We start from the raw sequence: 21,824 nt of genomic DNA, 5'->3' as shown, positions 1-21,824 counted from the left end.
CTTTGGTGAACCCAAAAATTAAACTAATTTTTTGAGAAGATGTTTATTATCCCTTGTACTGAGATCCTTGTATCTATGCTTGTGTTTCTTCCGAATTAGGATTAAGATAGTGGCCCCCATTAAAATAAATAAAATAAATGAATAAATTGGAGAGGTGAGAGATCTCATCAAGGCATTTTGTTTTATAAAGATCGCTTCTGATTCTTTGTTGCTGTAAACTAGGTGTATCTGATAGAACTTTTTATTTTTAATATTAGAGTGGTAGTGGTATTTTTTTAAAATGTGGATTGTTGGAGTGTTATACTCAAATGTGGAATTGTTTAATTAGAAAAGCAGAAATTGGACCGTCCGATTTATTAGAGGCACAAAAATCGGACTGTCCGATTTTTAGAGGTACACAAATCGGACCGTCTGATTTGTAGAGGTACACAAATCGGACCGTTCGATTTCTGATAGGTACACAAATTAGACTGTCTGATTTGTGTTAAAAAAAATTTGAAGTACAGAAATCAGACCCTCTGATTTGTGTACTTTTCACAATTTTAAAAAATACCAAAAATTATAATGTTAAGGTATATCACCATTTCTACTTCCATACCAACAAAATGAGCCTATCTGATATTCTTATTCTAGGAAGATTAAGTTGATACTGATGTGTTTACACTCGGAAATAAAAACAAAAAAGCATAAACACAACTATGGGGGAGAGAAGCTAGAGGTGAGTTATTATTTATTAATGTAACTAGAATGAGATCAGTACGATGTGCGAGCAATAAATTAATGATAGTATATAATAAATATTAAAAATAATTATATTTTGTAGAATTAAATTAAATATGTGTAAACTAAAGTTAAATTTAAAAGGTATTTTGTTTAATAATTTGTAGTACAAAAGATTTGGATGTTAAAGTTGTACAAAATGACATTTTTATTTGGTGGTTTGATTTTTGTATTTGTTTTGGTTGATTTTATGTGGTGCTCGTCTTCTTTTTTCTTTATTGGTTATTATTAGAGTTGTTACTTTCTTCTTTCCATCACTAGATTCTAGTGAAAGCATGTTCTTTGTGAATTGTTGAGTTGTATACATTTTCTATTGTGTTGTTTGTTCCATATTTACATGTATGTACTTCTTCCAAAGATGTGTCTTGAATTTGTATGGTTTTCTTTCTCCTTAATCTCTTAATGTGCATGCAGTTTCCAATTATATCTACAATAAAAAAATGTGTAAAATTTTTTTAAAATAAATTATTTTTAATAAGAATAATTGAAATAGTATTAAGTGAAATTACTTGTTAATATTTGTTTTTGACCCACTCTATTAGACAATGTCTTAAGTGATGCAAATTCAAAATAGTGTTGGGAAATGTTCAATTTAAAAATACAATAAATATGTTTGTTTTGTAGCTTTTCATCTAATATAATCATTTCTAAGCAAAGAAACTCTTCTTCATTTGTAGGTGTTAATGTTTTTCATAGACGAATCACGCGAATTTTGATAAATCAATTGTCTGTTTGTTTGGTAATATTGTCCAAATAATGATGTTCCATTGAGTAAGTTTGAGATGTTGTGTAGTGCGGAAATAAATTTCTTATGTTAAATTTGATGTTAATAGTGATAAGAGCAAGGTTCTGAAAACCGAACCGGTCATCGAATCGTTTTAGTCACTGGTTCACTGGTTTACTGGTTCAACCGGTCTAACCGTAGTTCAACCGAAAAAACTGTTCCTTAATAAAATAATAAATAAATTATAAATAAACATCCTAAGCTATATATAACATATCACCAACTAAATATAATTAATCATCAAAATACTCAAATACTTACAGCAAATATATTGGCAATTAACATAATTATACTTTCATTAAAAATAGTTGAATTGAATTGCAGTGCACAAGTTAAAGACAGAGAATATTGCCTTAATGTAGCTAAGTCAAAAAGTAAAACAAAACAGGCCCTTTTAATTCTTACGCTTGTAGGCTTCAATATAATCATTACCATACAAAGAAACTTTCTTGAAGGGATTTATGGCAACCAAAATAGGCCCTGCTTTTGTCTGAATTTTACAAGATATGATTAACAAGGTTAAATTAAAAGAATATTTTTCAGTTGTCTCAGTGAGTCCAGCTAGATAGAACAAACATCACTGTGTACTGTGGTAATTCTAGATCATATCTTACTTTTCCATCAGGCAGTGAAACAACAGACTCAGTTCCAGAAGATGTTATTATCTTCACCAGCTCCCAATTCCTGTTTGAAAGTTGAAGCCAATACTGAACCTTCTGAAACAATGAACTTCAGAAGTAAGGGAAAGAAATAGAAAATACTAAGCTATCCATGTCTTACTAATAATAGAATAGAAAAACTCAATCTCTTAGAACTCAATAATTACATCAGTTATCCAACTAAATAATTGCATCACAGTTATCATAACCTGATTTCAAAGCCTAGAAGCAAAGTGAAATTAAAAACATGAGACATACAATAAATCAAAAGATCACCAATTGCAAATTTTTTTAACAAGAACAGAAGTTAAGAACAATAAAATAATAAATTATTCACGAAATTAAAAAAAGCAACAGCATTCAGCAACAAACATTTAGCATTCAGCACAAACAGCATTCAGCAACAAGACCATATCTGAACTCAACAATCAGCATTCAGCAACAAACATTACAAAATATTAACCAATAATCACACTAAACCTCCAACTAGCAACCAGCAACCAACAATGACAAAATAGCAATAAACATTAGTACATAAACATTCCAAAACAGTGATGACTCTAAACCTGCACCCAGCAACCAATAATTACAAAGCAGCAACATTATAAAACATTACACAAAAATTTGAACAAAAATTCCAGAAATTAAAAAGAACAAGAAGAACCAAGCATTCAGAAATTAAACAGAGCCATCACTCATCAGTAAACAGAACAAAATTAAAAGGAAGGAGCCGATCGAAGCAAAATTAAACAGACCCATCAGTAACCAGAAGCAAAATTAAACAGAGCCATCACTCATCACTCATCAGTAACCACTAACCATGGCAATGGCAAAATTAAAAGGAAGGAGCGAATGCGAAGCAAAATTAAACAGACTAACAGAGCCATCGGTGACCAGAAGCAAAATTAAACAGATCCATCACTAACCTTCGACGGAGACACGGATGGAAACCGACGAGACGACGACAATAGGCAAGGCGACAGGAAGCGGCGACCCAACGGCGAGCTGCTCCAAGCCACGAACAGAGAAGACAGGGAAGATGGGGATGACGAACCAAGCTACCTGGGTTCCGAACAGCGAGAAGAAGAAGAAGTGGAGGCGCCGAGAACCTGGGGACGGCGGCGGCAAGGATCCTAGGGCTAGGGTTCTCTTTGCTTTTCTTCAGAAGGGGCTAATGGGGGTGCACGATGCACGAATGATTCTTGATTCGGGGAAGGTGGCCGACGTGGTCGTGTGGAATAGAGCTGCCATCGGCGGGAAGTGACTGCACGACGGAGGCAAGAGGTGAGACCGGCGACGGTGGCTTCGATTTTCAAAGCTCAAACGGCAGTGGCTGGACGAACGTTGCGCCGTTGCCTTCGAAACTCGAAGTTGGGACGGTGGCGGTAGCTGGACGGACATGCGCCAGCGGCTTCGATGAGGTTGAGAGAATCTGGACTCTGGACTGCTGCTTCGCGTTGTGGAGGCTGGAGACTAGAAGGAAGGGGGTTAGGGAACTTAGGGTTGCCATCCTGCACAGCGAAACGCAGCGTTTTTGGTAAGATTAAAAAACCGGTCGGGTCACGGTTCGGTTCGACCGACCGGTTCCCGGCCGGTTCAACGATCCAACGACGGTTTTCAAATTTGCCGGTTTTGCCTTCTGTCCGAACCGTAATTGATAGCGGTTCGCGGTTCGACCGTCCGGTTCGAATCGTTTTCAGAACCTTGGATAAGAGACTTATATAAGTAGTTTAAATAGTATGGAATTTAAATATTTATAACGTGAAATTTATTATGGTTAATAGATTATTATGACATTTGTAATGTGAATGTTTATTACATTTAATGAGTGATTTATAGAAATTAATAAATTAATTATTGGATTTATAAATTTATTGTATTGTTTATAACAGTAAAATATAATAAATATAGGAATATGAATTCTTGTAGGTTATAAATTTGGTTAGGCACTATTAATTTCTAATTATTATCATTGATAATTTTGCAGCCTAATTTGCATATATTTTTATTACTTGTATATTTTTTATATATTTTACTTTTTTATTGATTTAAAAATAATAGTTGATTTGACAAAAATTGAATGATTAATTTTAAAATTTTGTCAAATAAAAAATATTACTGACATAGTATTAATAAAAAAATAAAATATCTTAAAAATAATATAAATAAAATTATTTATTTATTTTTATATATTAAAAATAAATTAACAATGTAAGTAAGGCATACTTATGTCATTACTAGCCTTTATGTTTATGTTTTGGTTTTCAAACTATAAAAAGAAGGGGAGAAGCCCGGGTGGGAAGAAGGTGATAATATTATTATAGTATTTTAACTATATACGATAATATTAAAAAAAACAGTTAAAATTTAGGGTGAATTATTTTAATAAACCAACTTCAATTCAAAATTATCTAAATCCTTTGAAACGAAAAAGGTTATCTAAATGTCTTAAATTATATTTTTATGTAAATCAAATTCATTAAATTTATTTATTTAAATACATACTAAATTTAATCCACTAAATTTAAACTGCCCGTAAATGAGATTTATGTATAAATCGAAACTAATAACTTCGATTTAGATACCCACGCTAAATCGAGACAACAATAAAATTTGAATTTTGGTTGCATGTAAATCAAACACATTTAATTTGATTTAGACCGTGAATAACTGCCCATACTAGATTGAAGTCAATGGTTTCGATTCAGTAGTTTTTGTAAATTGAAACCATTGATTTGATTTACGTTTCAACGTCTCTCTCAAGTAATTCGAATCTAATGGCTTTGATTTATATTCATCTTTGTTATATATACAAATCGAATTTCATTCATTCGAAATTTATTAAATTAATTTTTAAAAGAGAATTTTTAAATAAACTTTTAGCATTTATTTTTGATAAATTAAACTAAAAATAATTTTCAATAAGTATAATTAATAATAATTATATTTAATAAATAATTTTTTAATTTTAAAAATATTATAATAAATATAAATATATAGTTTCTCTCTGATCAAAAGACATTGGAATGGAATCAAACAAATCTTTCGATATTTTCATGTAACGGTTGATATGAGAGTGAAGTACCAACCCGGCCCTGTCCATTTCCAAGAATGATAACGCAACCCCTCAAAATAAAATCGATCAACTTCGGTCCCTATTCCCTGATTTCATCCCACAACGCGGTCTCTGTGAGTATTTTTTGGTCAACTCTGAATGAAAAATGATGACCTGTCAGGTTCAAAAATAGATAGGGGTCTAATTGTCTCTAAATTTAAATTGGTTAGGGGTTTATTTGTCCTTATAATTTTTTAAACAATATTTTTTAGATTATTTTTTATTTATTAAATTAATATTCTTTTTCAATAAATTATTAAATATATGGTATAATAAGTACAAACTAATTAATAAACTATTCAAATTTAAAAATATCATTTATTATGAAATTAGATAAATAATTCTCAAATATAATTTTAAATACATAAATAATAAACATTAAAATTCAGTTAATACATTAATAATAATAACCCTATGATATATTATTCATATTATGATCTAGATAATTTTTCACAATAAAGTAAAAACTAATGAATACATTACTTGATATATAGTAAAATATTTTTGAGTAATAACAAGTTTTATTTTTTATCCCTTTAAACTAAATTAATAACTCTATTTGATATCTTTGTACTAAAATATACTATGAACAAGTTACTAATACTAAATAAAATAATTAAAATATATAACCTTTAATGAAATAATTAAATACTAATTGAAATAATTCTTTTTTTATCTCTTTAATTGAATTTTAATATATTTAAAATTTTAATTAATCTATATTATTCTTGTATTGATAAATCTTTATCAATCTACTATGATCATATGTATTATTAATAGATTAATAATATTATTGATACTTTAAATTTATTGAATTTATAAATGCTCTCCATCATATATTAATTATATTTTAATTATTTCATTTAGTATTAATAGTTTACTCATAGAGTATTTTAGTATAAAGATATCAAATAGAATTATTAATTTAGTTTAAAGAGATAAAAAATTAAATTTGTTATTACTCAAAAATATTTTACTATATATCAAGTAATGTGTTTATTAGTTTTTATTTTATTGTGAAAAATTATCTAAATCATAATACTAATAGTATATCATAGGGTTATTATTATTAATGTATTAACTAAATTTTAGTGTTTATTATTTATGTATTAAAAAATTATATTTGAGAATTATTTATTTAGTTTCGTAATAAATAATATTTTTAAATTTGAATAATTTATTAATTAGTTTGTACTTATTATACCATATATTTAATAATTTATTGGAAAAAGAATATTAATATAATAAGTAAAAAATAATCTAGAAAATATTGTTTAAAAAATTATAAGGACAAATAAACCCCTAACCAATTTAAATTTAGAGACAATTAGACACATGTCCATTTCTGAACCTGACACGTCAGCATTTTTCGTTTAGAATTGACGAAAAAATACCCATAAGGACCGCGTTGTATGACGGAATCAGGGGACACGGACCGAAGTGGATCGATTTTATTTTGAGGGGTTGCGTTGTCATTCTTGAAAATGGACAAGGGACGGGTTGGTACTTCACTCTTGATATGAGACTGTTTACCCATATGGATCTAAGTCACAATTAGTTGGTTATGCTGACGCTGGATACTTGTCTCATCCACACAAATGGAGATCTCAAACACGATACCTGTTCACATATAGTGATACAACTATATCATGGAAGTCCACGAAACAGACGATAGCAGCAACTTCCTCTAATCATACTGAAATACTAGCGATACATGAAGCTAGTCGCGAGTATTTTTGGCTTAGGAGTTTGATCCAATATATTCTGTCATCATGTGGATCAACTGTCATGTTTGAAGATACTATAACATGCATTGCTCAACTTAAATGTTGATACATTAAAGGTGATAGAAGAAAGCATATTTTTCTCAAATTCTTTTTTACTCCTGATCTTCAAAATCAAGGGACAATTGATATTCGACAGATCCGCTCAAGTGATAATTTGACAGATTTATTTACAAAGTCACTCCTAAAATTCACTTTTGAAAGATTGGTACATCAGATTGGAATGCATCGATTTCGAGACATTAAATGATGATGACAAGAGGAGGAGACTGTACTCTTTTTCCCTTGGTCAGGTTTTCTCCCATTGGGTTTTTCTTAACAAGATTTTTAATGAACCAGTTTTCGTCACAAAGGATATTGTACTCTTTTTCTTTCACTAAGATTTTTTTTCCATTGAGTTTTCTTTAGTAAGATTTTAATGAGATATATTCCTAAATGACCATGCAAAAAGAGAGTTAAGATAAGTATGATGATGTGGATGCCTATTTAATGGGCAGTTCACTCTTTCCACATATTAGAATTCACTTTTCTCAAAACAGAATGAAATTAATAGACACTACTCTCTCAAAACAGAATAAAATTAATAGACACTACGCTTATACGCCTATAAATAAGTATGAACTAATGCAAAAATAATACATACATCAATAAATATTCTCCTCTTTCTTTCTACATTATTAATATCTCTCTATTTACGTTACTACATATATTAATAAATATATGAATCACTTCTTTATAATATTATAGTGAGATAATAATATTCAGGAACATTAATAATAAAGTCTTCTATTTATATTTTTATTGATATTTATTGTTTCTTATTTATTTATTTATTTTACAACAAAACTCAACTTTTTTCACTTGGAATTATCCTGTGTTTTTTTTAATGATTGGATAGGTTACCTTTTTTTGTTAACGAAGATAAATTCATAAAAAAAATGTTTTAAAGTAAACTATTTTTTCTTTTATTTTCTTAACTAATTTCTAATGATAATAGATAATTGAGGGAGAACAAAGAAACATGTTTAAGATAATCCAAAAGGGAAATGGACCTAGAGAGAGAGAGAGAGAGAAAGGAACATGTTTAATGTTCATTGAGAATGGCCCATCAGCACTACAGATCCAAACACACATTTCTTTTTGAGTTTTTGCTTTTCAATGAAATCTCAAAATGAAAAGGATCACTTTTTGATTTCTCAGCTCTTCTGGGTCGCTCTGATTTTCTTCTTGATGCATTAATGGTTCTCTCTCTCTATTCTGCTTCTGCCTTTTCTTCTTCTTCTTCTGCTGCTGCAACGTGGCAAGTTTCCATTCTTACAATAGCTGAATTCCACTATTACTTTGGGAATTTGGACTGAACATGTTTTCCTTCATCATCATCAGGGATGAGTTCATTTTCCTTCATTCAATAGTTTTTTGGTCAAAAATTTCATTTTTCTGATGATCAGTCTTTGTAGTTTAAGTTTCTCAGGTTTCATGAATTCTTCTTTCATAAACTTTGTAATATCATAAACTTTGTTTTATTTTACTTCATTTCCCTTGGCTTTATGTTGAATTTGGTGCATTTGATACTTTTTTGTCTTTTGAATCTGATTCTGACTTGCATTTTAGCATAAGGACTAATTCTATTCTATCCAAATTCTTCACCTTCCCTCTTTTTCCTTTTTAAAATTTCATTTTTGTTATCAGTGACCATCACCTAGACTAGTGCATGCATAGTACTTAGACTTCCATGCTCTTTCTGATTGCTGAGAAAATTCCTGTAGTTTATGCTGTGCTATGTTCTCCATTAGTAGCTGGTCTTTGTGAACTTCATATTGAAACTGAAATGCACATGCAAGGTTATTTGGCATTCCTATCTATTGTTTATATCAAAGACATTCATGCAAATCAGTATGTGTTTGTCTTATTTTGTTAGACAATCACATCACATCTTTTATATGTAAAACTAAAATTCAGTTTTTATCATATCACATTCCTATCTGGAGACATACTGCATAATTAGATTGAATGGTTTTGGTTTTTATTTCAGGTTCTTGTTGTTTACTTGAAACTGCTGCATCTTCATTCATGGCATTAATGGGCATGGGTGCAAATATGCAATACAATGACCATTTCCCCGGACATTACTCCATGAAGGGCCTCATCTTTGGTGCCGAAGGAAGCTCATGGACTTCATCAAACATGGGACTTCTATAGCAGACAATTCTCGAGTATGATGCTATACTTAGGGACCAAGTATGTCAGCTTCTTGTTTTATCAGAGAATTATTCAATGCATTCTTTTAGGATTCAAATGTAGTTTCTAAAGAAGAAGCATATAAAGTAGATTTTGAGTTACTTCACTGTTTGTAAATGAATTAAACGTTTTAGAAAGATGCTATCACATTTGTTAAAGCAATGTATGCAAAGGTGACAAGAAAATAGGAATCTTATTCAGTCCATCAGAGGAACAATTTACTATTAATACTATTTCCATTCTTATTACATCCAAAATAATGCATACTTTTCTTCATACTTATAATACTCTTTTTTTTTTTACTATTATTCTTATGTATCGTATTCTTATTTTTGCCTTATTCAGATTCATGAGCTGCACCAAATTTACCAGAAACAGAGGGAATTGATGGATGAAGTTAAAAGGAACGAGTTATGTAAACATAATTTACGGTTGAAGACATAATGGTCAAGTTCCTCTCTGTGTTATTCGTCAAACTTCCTCTGTTGGCTGGTCAATCATCTGTTTTAATTGTGGAATGCATCGAGTCACTAATGGCTTTGGCACAAGAAAAGAACAGGCAAAGATGTCCTGCTTCTGAAACTACTCCAACTGTAATCAAAGATCTCTTAAAAGATTCTGAATTATCACAGTCCACTTACAGAAAAGTTGGTAACAAAATTTTGGATCTCCAACTTCCAGCTGAAGAGTACATTGATAGTGAAGGCGATTCTTCCGAAAGTGAAAAGAGTACAGCTTTTACTTTAAATGGAACTTCTCAGGTTGTGTGTAACGGTTTAGCCGACTTAAATGTACCTTTTAATCTCAAGGAAGAGACGGGTGCGGAGTCTGATGATTTGCAGCCCAGAATTCATCATGGAAGCTCCCTTGTTTGTGATCTATCAAGAGCAACAAAATCAGGCTGGACTAATTTTCTCAATGATGCTATACAGAATTTGAACAAAAGAAAGTATCTTGAAGATTCCTCAGATGATCCAATGCCAAAGCCAGGGAAGAAACTCGTACCGATGTCCTTAAGTAATATTGCTGGTGAGAACTTGTCTTCAAGTTTGAATTGAAGTTATAATAAATGCATTTCTTGAACAAATGATGATAATGAATTTGCCATTTTTCAGGGCAAAATGGCAGGGTCTTGAATTCCCTAGCCGGATTTAGTGATACCGACAGGCAATCTGTTCCAGTTGAATCATTGAGTCAGAAACTTGAGCAAGTTAACATTTTTACATGTTTGCAAAACTATCTTCTCCGCAACGGCTTTTGCTTTAGTGCCAAGGCATTTCATCAACCATCAATCGATACTGATGAGCTAAGCAGCTGCAACAACCATGGTTCATCATCGGCTAGCCGTGAGCTTAGGGAGTGTGTTCAGGGCTCTGAAGATGTGTTCAATCCCAATAACATAAACCTGAATACCATGCCTGGTTATTCCAATACAATAACAGAATTTGAAAGCATTCAGAATTCAAGGGAAGAAGATAAATTTGAGTGTTCAAGACTTCCTTGGCTTAAAGAAAAGCCGGCACCCCAAGGAAAACTCAATGAAGAGGGTAAATCTTCAACACATGTAAGAAGCAACACTCTTGCATTTGACATTAATGGAAAGACTGATGCTTCCAAAATTCTGTGTGTTGAAGAAACTCTGAATATATCAAAAAATTCACATGTAAATCATATTCTTGACAAGGGGGAACAGGTCCGTGCTGGTGAAAAGTTCTTGGAGGATGAGAAGACGATGCATGAATGCTTGATCTGCGTCATTGACCTGAATTCATGCACGAATGAGGATGAGAATACGCCAATGGATATCGATCTTCAGGCCCCTACGAGTCCAGAAAATACGGAAAGTTCTCCACCAAGAGGAGAATCCGATGAAGCCCAAGAGGAGCAAGCCAGAATGGCAGCAGAGGCTTTGGTTTCGATATTCGAGGTGGCGGTCCATAATGGTCTCCAAATGACAACATGTTCACCATTAGAATCTTCCATGAGTAGCCCTCTTCACTGGTTTTCTGGGATTGTTTCTGCAATAGTGGATCATTCAGAGAGTGAGGTTACCTTGGAGCAGCATCTGCCTACTGATTTTGATTACTTTGAGTTCATGACTTTAAATTTGACCGAGACAACAATCCTAGATAGCTTCTATAAGAGCAATGGCCAATCCAAGCAAGAAGGTGAAGGGTCTACCTCACTGACTCGATCGAGGAAGTGCCGGTCGAATAGGTCCCGGCGGGGGAAGGACTTCCAGAATGAGATTCTACCAAGTCTTGCTTGTTTGTCAAGGCACGAGGTGACCAAAGACCTTAAGACCATAGGAAGTCTAGTTAAAGCCGCCACGGCTCATACTACTCGCTCGACAGCTGGCTGCGCAAGAAGCGCAGGTAAAAATGCACCGGCCAAGGCGAGGAGAAGGCCATGTAAATCAGCTTCTAACATTACAGACTTACTGAAAAGAGGCCTAATTAGTTGGCAAAAAATATGTAGAAAGAAAAGGAGCCAAAGATTTCCAGTCAGTAATCTCCAGCTTATTTTTAAATCAAGTACATAACTAACTGATCCGCCTTTGAAACTATGTAATTTATACTCATTTTGTCTCGTAAAATGAGTCAAAGACATGCAGAAATGCATGTCAACTTAATTTACGAGACAAAATGAGTTTAGAAAACATTCCAGAAGGGATCTTTTTGTAAATATTTTCACCTTTATATAGACTAACATATAAGTAATCATTTTGATTTTTGTGTATATCCTAATTTGTCCTTGGAATCAGATCCTACCTTCTTTATTTGATTTTGTGGACTTTGATTTTATAAAGCTAATTTAATATTTATTGTTATAGTTGTTACATTCTTCTAAAATTTTTTTGAATATTCTTTTTATTTTTATTTTATTTTATTAAACCATTATACAAAACCTCAAATAAATTTAGAAAAAATGACCACAATCGTTCTTAATTAATTTATCTTAATGGGATGATTGATTGATTAAGGCTAAGTTATGAGAGTCAAAAAGTGCAAAGCGCCGAAACGCGTGTGCAGGGAGTTGAGTTCATCGCAGTGATGAGCTTCATCTTCGATTCGTCAATCAGATTCGAATTTCAAAGCATAATCTTACCTGCATATTGCATAGGTTAGTGCTTTTTCTTTTTCTTTAAGCTTTCCGCACTTACGATGATTCATGCGTGTTTGTCTCCCCTACCTGTTTGATGAAATTCCTCATTCACACTCTGCATCACCAACTTCTATGCATTCCAAAATCTCACCACAAATGATTAACAAGTAACAAATTCGTCTCTTACCAGATATTAAAATAATAGATATATTACTATTAGTTCGTGTTAATACTGGTATTATTGTATTATTCACATGTTAGATTAATTACTGTTAATACTATATTATTGCTAATGTTCACATGAATTTTACAGTAAGATTATAACACTTGATTTTCATTTAGCTTTCTTAGCTTTGCTACAATTTTTCATAATCCAAAATCCAGATCCCTCAGCTCTCTTTTGAGGTGGACCTAATTAAATTACTAACACTCATTATTGTACTGCTGACTATGTATAACTGCAACAAAATTACAAACATACATCAATAAGATTTCTCTCTTACTAACTTGTCTCAAGACTAGATATATTTATTTATACATATAATTTGATGATTGAAGCTTCTAATTCATTCATTGATGTCCCCTTCAACCTTACAAATTAAAGTGGAAATCAACATAACTGAATAATAACTTTGAGTGGGAACGAATAAAATATTTTTTAGATATGCTCTTTACAGAGAAGAATCTTGAAGCCCAAGTTGAGTGAAGTGAGGACTTTGAAGGGCCTCTTGGAGCTTCTCATGATCATCCCAAGAATCTCTATATGTCTCTAAGTTGGCAAAAGAATTAAGTATGGCTGAAAGGCAAAGCTCTTTTCTCCATTCTTCTAGAGGTGGCAATCCTGCACGCTCTCCATATTTGACACAATACTGGAATTGCAATGCAATCAAAAGAAGGAAATAAATAAATATGGAAGGATACACAATTATCTAAGAGAGAGTGACTTTTAATAAAGACAACAGAAGGTTTTTTTTTCTTTTTTCTATTATTATTACCTCGAAATCTGCAATGTCATGGGTGCAATGTTTAGGTATGCCTGCTACTTCTCTTGAGTGGTAGAACTCCTTGATGGATTTCATCATGTCCTCCCATGATGGCAATACCTTTCTCCCAGAAAGTACTTGTGCTATCCATATTGCTTGTGATTCAAAGAAAGGGAACCCTATGATCTGTGAACAAAGTCCATCAATGCTTATTGTACACGTGGCTTAAAAAAGGGGCAGGATGATTAGTAACTAAATTATAATTATATGAGAGTTGATATATGTTTAACTGCACCATTTGCTTAGCATTATTTGGTGAAATATACCATTGCAAAATTATGTATATCTGTGTGAAATGAAAAATTTGATGTAAAACTAATGCAAATTATTGAGCTCAGGGTAATTTATCTACCTTTCTAGGGATGCCTATAAAGGACAGTGATGGAGCAAGAGATGGGGGGAAAGTGTGCTCATACAAAGGCCCCACTCTGTCATCATCCACAACTACCATTCCTTTAGTGTCAAGAAAGGGGAACGCATAGGAGTACCTACACATAATTAATTGAATTTGAAATCTTTCAATTATTAAAATTAATCACTACTAGTTTACTCTAAAAGGGACACAGGGCAATATTTGGACTCAGGCCCCACAATATAATCTTTGAGCCTAAGATCATATAATTATCCAATAATAATATCTTTTTTTTACCACAAGTTAGTGAAATTCATGAGATTGATTAATGATATAGATTACATATTTTTGTCACTGTTAAGTGTGTAGACAATTAATGAAAGTTGTGTCTTTTTACCCTGTGCAGTACAAAATGGTGTCTGCAGAAATAGAGGAACCATCCACAAATGTGACCTTTCCATCCTCATGAAGTGTGTCTATCTGCACAAGGTACCATATATACTATGAAACTACCGAATATTGTAGTGAATTAACTACCTTCTTTATGGGTTTAGTACTTGAAAAAGAACAAGAAGTTTGAACCTGTGGATGAAGGTGAAAGTTCTCATGTTTTGATATAACTTTAGATAAACCCTCAGTGATATTAAGAGATCTGGAACTCATGTGGACTTCCTTTGCTACTTTCACAAGCTCTAGCGATATATCTTGCCCACTTAAGGAATTTCCAACAACCACCACAATCTGTTCAATGAAGATTTGCCTCTATGTTTGAGAATGTTTTAATTTAAATCTCTAAACTTCATACTTCATACTCTTTGGAAATTAGGACACAAATAGAGATTGAAGGTTTCGTATATATATAGTACCTCATTGCAGAGTGGTTCTGGGGATCTGTAAACGTGACTATGCATTTGTTTTCTGATCCATGTATCCATTCCTGAGCATGGGAGAGAATGTTATAAAAAAATGTGTCATGCATGATCATACCATATTCTTATTGTGTCTGTGTGAATCAGAGACAGAGATCTAGAAATGAATAGAATTGATAAACCTACCTTTAATGGAGGGCAATTTAGGCTGAGAGTAATGACCAGTGGCTACAACCACTGCATCAAACACCTCTTCCACCACCTTCTCACTCTTGTCTATGCTTCTAACAACCCATTTCAAATCATTATTGCTACAGACACCATAATCCAACATCCCCACATAATCCACCCTTGTGTTGAATCTTATCATCTCTCTCAACCCAAACCAATCACAGAAGTCCTTTAGGTAATGAAGGAGCTCTGTGTGGCTTGGGAACCTCCTCATGTCCCTACCTTTCTTCACCATAAATGGGAAATCAGTAAACCCCATGATCTCCCTTGGAGATGTGAGCCTTAATGATTCATAGATACTACTATGCACCTTTAGAAAAGGATTTCTTCCTAAAGGATCCTCCCCTACCACATTTGGTTCATATAACCATTGCCCTCCTATGTCATGATTCTGCTCTAACACAACCACCTTGTGACCTTCTTTTCTCAGCTCCCTGGCTGCCACTAGCCCTGATGGTCCAGCTCCAATCACACACACATTCTTGGATTTGTAATTTTTCTCAGAAACCATTGTAACTAGAAGGGTTTGTTGTAGATAGAAGGTGATGATGGGAATGCAAATATGAGAGTGGGTTTATTGTATGTGCGGAAATGAGTTGGGAGTAATGGTGGGTTTTTATAGTTAAATATGGTTGCACGTAGCCCAAAAAAAAAACAGGAAAAAAAAATAAAACCATAATTTGTGGGATAGTGATGGTTTGTTGTCTAGGAGACACACGTGATGATTTGAAATCAATAATACTTTGAAGTATGTCCACTTTTCATGCTTGGACTTCTTATCTTTACGTTGAATACTTCTCATTATATAGCTTTATTACCACATTGATTTACTCACAGAATCAATTGATAAAAGTTTAAGTTATAAGTTACAACCTTTTATCAGTCTTCACTGCTACTTTAATTACTTTTTCTCTCTTCATCTCTCTCTCTCTCCTTTTCGTTTTGTATGGTCTATATGGACCAAGCATTCTGCTCTGCATTGCACTGCATGCATGTGTTTGGTACCCGGTATAATGATGATGATGATATTTTCATTCACATGGCCTAACTATGTGACAAATGAATCATCACCATGAATACTTTCTTGGACCTTAGCTTATGGCAATGGTGTTACTATTCTTTTCTGTTTCCTTGAGCATCAAACTTTCGATGAGGGCCAGCTTGATAATCACTCATGAGAGAGAATTTCGGAGTATATATTTAATTACTTATCATGGCCCTCATGCACGTACGAGACTTAATTTCTTTATTTAGCAGGAGGGGAAGATTATATTATTGTGTGAAATTTTATAGTAGTGTTTGGATTGTAAAAGATGGTATAATACGCCATTTTATTTAGAAGCTAAAATAATTCGCTTTTGATTTTTTGTGGGAGAGAGAAAGAAACGTGTATGACAATATGGTGTGAGAAGAGAGGTGTTTTATTTGGCTATGGAATGACACAAATAGGAGGTACCTATTTATTTGCATTGTTTTGTTTTTTAAATAAATAATCACAAATTGGACAATCTGATTTCAAAAATTAAGAAATTTTTAATGTTAAAATTGGACCGTCCGATTTTTATTTTAACAAATAAAAAAAATAAAAAATACAAATTGGATCTTCCGATTTGGAATTTATTTTTTCTTTAAGCAAATCGAACCCTCCGATTTATAATGAATTTTTTTTATTAAACAAATCGAACCGTCCGATTTGAATAAAACACCATATAAAAAACACCTAATTTTTCAATAACAATGTATTACACATATATTTAATCAATATAAAAAAAATTAGCCAAAATAATTAGCTCTGACAAATGAATTCTACTATGAAGCTAATGGAGTATTTATACAATATGTACAATGGATTATTTATTTGGCCCAATATAAGTTAAAAAATTAATATCATAGGTAAAATATTACTAATTTTTCAAACACAATACATCCATACTATCCAGAATAATAAACATCTGATATCCTACTGAATCGAACATCTATATACCTCTATTATACATATTATACAGATGCTCCATTCACTCTTTATACTACTTCTTAGTAACAAAATTCAAACAAAAATCATGGTTGTCTAGTAGTTTTCATTTTTTCAATGTGCGGAATCTTTTTTTTTTTTAACTTTTATAATTTATGATGAGTGTCGGTTGATTATATTATTTTCTCATATTATTTTGTTATGACCCAATATTCTGACATTCTTCATGTTTTTCGTAATATTAAAAAGAGTAATAGTTAAATTTATCTTTAAAAATAATCTATTTTTTAAATTGGTTTTTAGTATTTTTAATTAAATTTATTTTTCAAAATTTTTTAATTAGTTAGATTAGTTTTTCTGTTATTTTTATTATTAATAGTGTTAGAATTTATTGATATGTTATTATAAATAACACTACAATATTTATCTGACTATTCTAATTGGCTACTAATATAATAAATTTATAAAATTAGATAAAATTAACTCTAACTTAGGAGTTTTAACATCTCAAAGTCTTTTTCAATTTGGGTTGATTTGATCTAATTTCATCATCTTATCATGTTAGAATTGCCAGATGTATGATTTGGTCAATGTGGTGTCACTTAATATATGATATCAGTAAATTTTGACATTATTAGCAACAAAAGTGATGAAATAACAAATATAATTAACTTAAAATCTTTAAAGGATAAATTTGATTAAAAAAAATTCTTTCTAAAACTAATCTGAAGAGTAGGTGATTTCTTAGGAACCATGATCGTTTACTTATATTAAAAAGGATAATGATATTAGCATTTCTATTGTTGATTAAAAATGTTATTTGTACACCAAAATCGATTTAGTATATAAAACAAAATGAATATAACATGTGATTTTTGAGAGAATTGTGCCACAGTTGATATAGTCACAGCCAAAATCATCACCTCTTTTTTTTCCTTTCACGTACACAGACAAAGTGATGCAAGAAGTGCGCTACAATAGGAACGCACACATAGGCTTGTTGGACACATTGAGCAATAGAGCTAATTAAACATTGTTAAAAAGGGTTATAACTTTTAAGCCTAGGAACTATGTCTTTAACTTGTTAGAGCCCCACAATCACAATAGCTAGGCATGCCTCACCTTGAAGCTAAGGAAACATGAATAATCATGAAACAGCGATCATCTTCATTTCTCTTAATTTCTGAAACCAACCATTATTGGTGGCTGTTTTATTTTTACATCCATTTGATAAGAGGGAATAATATAATATAGTTACTTATGCCTCATATAATATAAGGGAAAGTTTCAAAAAATAATTATTCTTTTGTTTCTTTAATAGCCATGTATGTAATGCCTTGAGTAGGTTATAAGATATGCTTGTCTTTTCATTTATGACTTCTTTGGTTGAAGTTAAAGTCTAAATTAACTATAAAGATTTGAATGTTATTTTATAATTAGGGATAATGATAGGCTACTAATAACACATAAATATGGTTTAATTTAACTAATTCACACATTTCATGCATGGAAGACTGTGAAGACAAATCACATTATTCAAGAATCAAGATAATCAAGACTAATCTCTAATGTTGTTGCCCTGTCACTGTTAGTCTCTTATTATATTATTATAAGTATTTGCTCTTTTGTTACATGCTGTATGAATTTCAATTTGTACTTATATTAAATAATATGTTAGGTTTGCAAGTTATAATTGTTTTTGTGATTGCATGATGGGTCAACGTTGTTTAGATTATCTATTGGATTTTATTGGTATGATTTAGTAGCACTGTCTAGACAATATTATTATTATTATTATAACATAAAATTTACTGGATTTTTTATATAAAAAAATAGCACTATATAATTATTTTAATTGGTGATCATATAAATGGATTGGAATATCTATTATGGCTTTGCTAGAAAATAAATTTTACTTTAACCAACAATAAGTTAATAAATAGTAGATGAGTAAGGATTAAGAATCGTGTATTGTCCTAAATTACATAAATATCATGGAAAAACAAAAATGTAAAATAGAATTACAAAAATTTGGCATATTGTAATATTTTTGCTAATGATAAATAACTAGGTTCGAGGATAGAAAATTACTACTATATTACTAAGCATGACATAAAGGTCGGTGATCAGAAGCAAGGCCAAGAGAAAAACCGTTTATGATTAAGAATTTTTCTTATGAAATCATCATCATTGTTATACTTCAATTATTTGTTACCATTATGGCTCTTTATGTGCTTCAAAAGAAGTCTTCAAATGGAAGCTTTGACTTCATCTATTACCCTTATAGAGGCTAAAGAGGACTCTTGGGTTGTTGGAACCTACTAACATCACAACATAACACCAAAATTAGTAATAAGTAATAACTACAATATTTCTAAAACAAAACATTGGTTTCGAAGTAGACAACAATAATGATAATTTTGTAAAACTGTCTCAAGATTTGGAGCATTCATCATAGACCCTCAAAGTTATCATTGTTCCATACTTCCATTTTCCTATTCAAATCAGCTAGTGATATATGGTCTCTACTACCATTAGCGTTCTCAAACGGGCTAGTCCGGTCCATTTAGGTCTGGTCCATTAAATTTATGGGTTAAATGGGCTACTCCATTTAAATTCGCTTTATTCGTGGGCCAAAATTTTTTAGTTCAGACTATTTATGGTTAGTCCGATAAATTAAATGGGACAGTCTGTTTATCATTTAATTTTATTTTTTGAAAAATATTTTGATAAAAAATATTACTTTTAGGTCAAAAACCTTTAAAAATAATTTTTTTGTTGATGGGTTGAATTTTCGAGTCGAATGGAAAAAAATATCAACTAAAAGTACTGCTTCTAAAAAAATATATTAAAAAAATTAAACGAGCCACTCGTTTAACCCGTCATTTTTTTCGAGTTAATCGAACTCAACCTGTTTAACCCGAAATTTAAACGGATTTAATTTTAAAAATAAAATCCACCTAGTTAAACGAGTAAACGGACTGTTCTGATGAATTTAGTCCATTTTGACGACCCTAACTACCATACACTTCCTTCTTTATAAATGTATTTACACTAAATCTTATCTCTCATATTTAAATTATATAGTAATCATCATTTTAGCATTTTATAAAACGTGGCACTGATATCACCTTTTATTATTTATAATATATGATCTTTGCTTTTGAAGAGGTCAATATAAACACAACAAATTAAAAAAAAATTTGAAATATCATTTAACACTATAATCAGAGTCGTCCGAGGTAAATATAACAATTTGCCTTTTTCTTCTATAAATAGTCACTTATATTAAAACAATTGTTATTTATTTATTTTATATTAAAAAAATATTACTCAAATTTTCAGGGTCTATATATAGTCCGAAAGACTTGAATTTCTCTGTTGTTTGAAAACTACCTTTCATAATTTTTAATTATTAGTGATATTATTGTTTATTGAAAACAAAGTGTCCAGAGGTATGCATCAAAGAATGATTAGAATATATGTAGACTACTCTATAGTTTTCTCTAGCTACTACAAATACCTTCACAACTAAGATTGAATTGAAAGGTGATTTGCCTTCCAATTGCATGTACACAGCTGGATGTATAAGAACCAAAATATTAATTTCATTAAGTGGAAAAAAAAATTCTGATTGGAGAAGCATCACTCATGGATATTAAAATTTTTTTACCTGGTTGGTTCATCATATTCATATAGGGTTAGGTAACCACTAAAAAATCAAAGATATAAAGACGAATGTATGGTTCTATTTCTTTCTATGTCATGTCTGATTGCAAATGTAATTATGGGAAATGCCGAAATGCCCTTTTGGAAATAGTTTTTACTTTTTTCTAAGAAAAAAAAAAAGTGGTTAATACAGCTGTATGCACAATCATGCAAGCTGTAATTGCTGTAAATACACACTATACTATTACTATGCTTCTTTGTTATTTGAGAATGCTTGGAAGTAAGAGAAAAAATATATACACATAAACATATCTTCCCTTTACGCTTTGTATAATTTTATTGATGAAACGGAAACAGTAATATTATCCTCTATATATTGAGTCACAAGTTAATGCTTGCCAAAATTTTATCATTCTTCTAATGCTTACTCTTAAATCTTGATAGCTTGATTTGTATGTGTATATATATAATTTAGGTACGGTATGATTCGTAAAAATATGTTCACCTGGTTATTAAGAATTTTGTATTGAAAGAAATATTTTGATATGAAATACTTTGTGTAAAATTTTTAAGAATATAACAATATTCTCCGCGCTCACACTTCCTTAATTAGGATAAATTCCAAAACCTTTAAGAAAAAGCACGAAGAACAAGTAAGAACATTGTCAACTAAATTTTATCTTTTACCTAACTGTAGTAAAGAAGATTAAATTAAAGCTCTGTCAACAGTGAGATAAAGTTGACATTGACCTTATATATATTACTTAATTAATTTAGAACCCGCGCTCTGCACGGATGTATTTAATTATTTATCATATTGTGTGATTGAGTTATTATATATATAAATATATAAATTGTGAAATGTAGTGATATGATTTAGTTAATAAAAATAGATTTCCAGATCAATGACCGAAAATCTACTCCCACCTAAATGTACGTATATTTTTTGTAGGTTAAGAATTAATCTGTTAAAGATTTGTTGGTAGTCAATAAATTATTACATGCACAATAAAAATTTAATTTTTCAATATTTATTTAAGTAGACAAATCAGACAATTCGACTAACTCAAATTGATTATTCCGTATAAGTTCATAATTGATATAATTTACACATTAAAATATCTGCTAGGCTCATGATTTCAGTTCCTAAAAAACCCATCTATGTAGATGGCCTAATCTACATAAATTAGATAATTTAAATTATATTAAAAAATTATTAACAA

At 31.1% G+C, this 21,824-nt stretch overlaps 2 protein-coding genes and 2 long non-coding RNA genes across 9 annotated transcripts; 2 read left to right on the top strand and 2 right to left on the bottom strand.

Moving 5' to 3' along the window:
• Window positions 1-1,833: 1,833 nt before the first annotated feature.
• On the bottom strand, window positions 1,834-3,740 carry LOC140174884 (uncharacterized). Its single transcript, XR_011864993.1, has 2 exons — window positions 3,150-3,740; window positions 1,834-2,280 (listed from the first exon to the last, which is right to left on the bottom strand). It is a non-coding gene; the product is annotated as an uncharacterized lncRNA (long non-coding RNA).
• Window positions 3,741-8,125: 4,385 nt separating this feature from the next.
• LOC112708207 (uncharacterized) lies at window positions 8,126-12,199 on the top strand. Of its 5 annotated transcripts, none has more exons than XM_025760383.2 (4): window positions 8,139-8,363; window positions 9,155-9,360; window positions 9,706-10,389; window positions 10,476-12,199. In XM_025760383.2, the coding sequence occupies exons 3-4, from the start codon at window positions 9,804-9,806 to the stop codon at window positions 11,900-11,902; spliced, it is 2,013 nt and encodes a 670-aa protein (XP_025616168.1). In that variant the 5' UTR covers window positions 8,139-8,363; window positions 9,155-9,360; window positions 9,706-9,803; the 3' UTR covers window positions 11,903-12,199. The 5 variants fall into 5 exon arrangements, with proteins under 5 accessions (XP_072057714.1, XP_025616168.1, XP_072057715.1 ...); XM_072201614.1 differs by having other exon boundaries at window positions 8,139-8,422; XM_072201615.1 differs by having other exon boundaries at window positions 8,146-8,422; window positions 9,155-9,335.
• A 571-nt stretch (window positions 12,200-12,770) lies between these two features.
• On the bottom strand, window positions 12,771-15,471 carry LOC112708205 (flavin-containing monooxygenase FMO GS-OX-like 9). Of its 2 annotated transcripts, none has more exons than XM_025760379.3 (7): window positions 14,916-15,471; window positions 14,727-14,797; window positions 14,443-14,622; window positions 14,258-14,340; window positions 13,861-13,996; window positions 13,461-13,634; window positions 12,771-13,334 (listed from the first exon to the last, which is right to left on the bottom strand). In XM_025760379.3, the coding sequence occupies exons 1-7, from the start codon at window positions 15,469-15,471 to the stop codon at window positions 13,137-13,139; spliced, it is 1,398 nt and encodes a 465-aa protein (XP_025616164.1). In that variant the 3' UTR covers window positions 12,771-13,136. The 2 variants fall into 2 exon arrangements, with proteins under 2 accessions (XP_025616164.1, XP_025616165.1); XM_025760380.3 differs by having other exon boundaries at window positions 14,443-14,601.
• On the top strand, window positions 13,297-14,844 carry LOC112708206 (uncharacterized). The gene is made up of 2 exons (XR_003811518.2): window positions 13,297-13,430; window positions 14,267-14,844. It is a non-coding gene; the product is annotated as an uncharacterized lncRNA (long non-coding RNA).
• Window positions 15,472-21,824: the final 6,353 nt, after the last annotated feature.

The sequence above is a fragment of the Arachis hypogaea genome, chromosome 8 (genome assembly GCF_003086295.3).
Source record: "Arachis hypogaea cultivar Tifrunner chromosome 8, arahy.Tifrunner.gnm2.J5K5, whole genome shotgun sequence".
NCBI lineage: Eukaryota > Viridiplantae > Streptophyta > Magnoliopsida > Fabales > Fabaceae > Arachis > Arachis hypogaea.
This window is presented reverse-complemented; position numbering and strand designations above follow the sequence as displayed.

What these genes read in the sequence shown, in the direction of transcription:
- LOC112708205 (XM_025760379.3), bottom strand. Translation starts at nt 15,471, where the DNA reads ATGGTTTCTGAGAAAAATTACAAATCCAAGAATGTGTGTGTGATTGGA. An exon ending in ACCATTTTGTACTGCACAGG is followed by an intron (nt 13,997 to 14,257) that starts GTAAAAAGACAC and finishes AATTATGTGTAG; the next exon opens with GTACTCCTATGCGTTCCCCT. An exon ending in ATGACATTGCAGATTTCGAG is followed by an intron (nt 13,335 to 13,460) that starts GTAATAATAATA and finishes TTGCAATTCCAG; the next exon opens with TATTGTGTCAAATATGGAGA.
- LOC112708207 (XM_072201613.1), top strand. Translation starts at nt 9,804, where the DNA reads ATGGTCAAGTTCCTCTCTGTGTTATTCGTCAAACTTCCTCTGTTGGCT. An exon ending in GTCCTTAAGTAATATTGCTG is followed by an intron (nt 10,390 to 10,475) that starts GTGAGAACTTGT and finishes GCCATTTTTCAG; the next exon opens with GGCAAAATGGCAGGGTCTTG.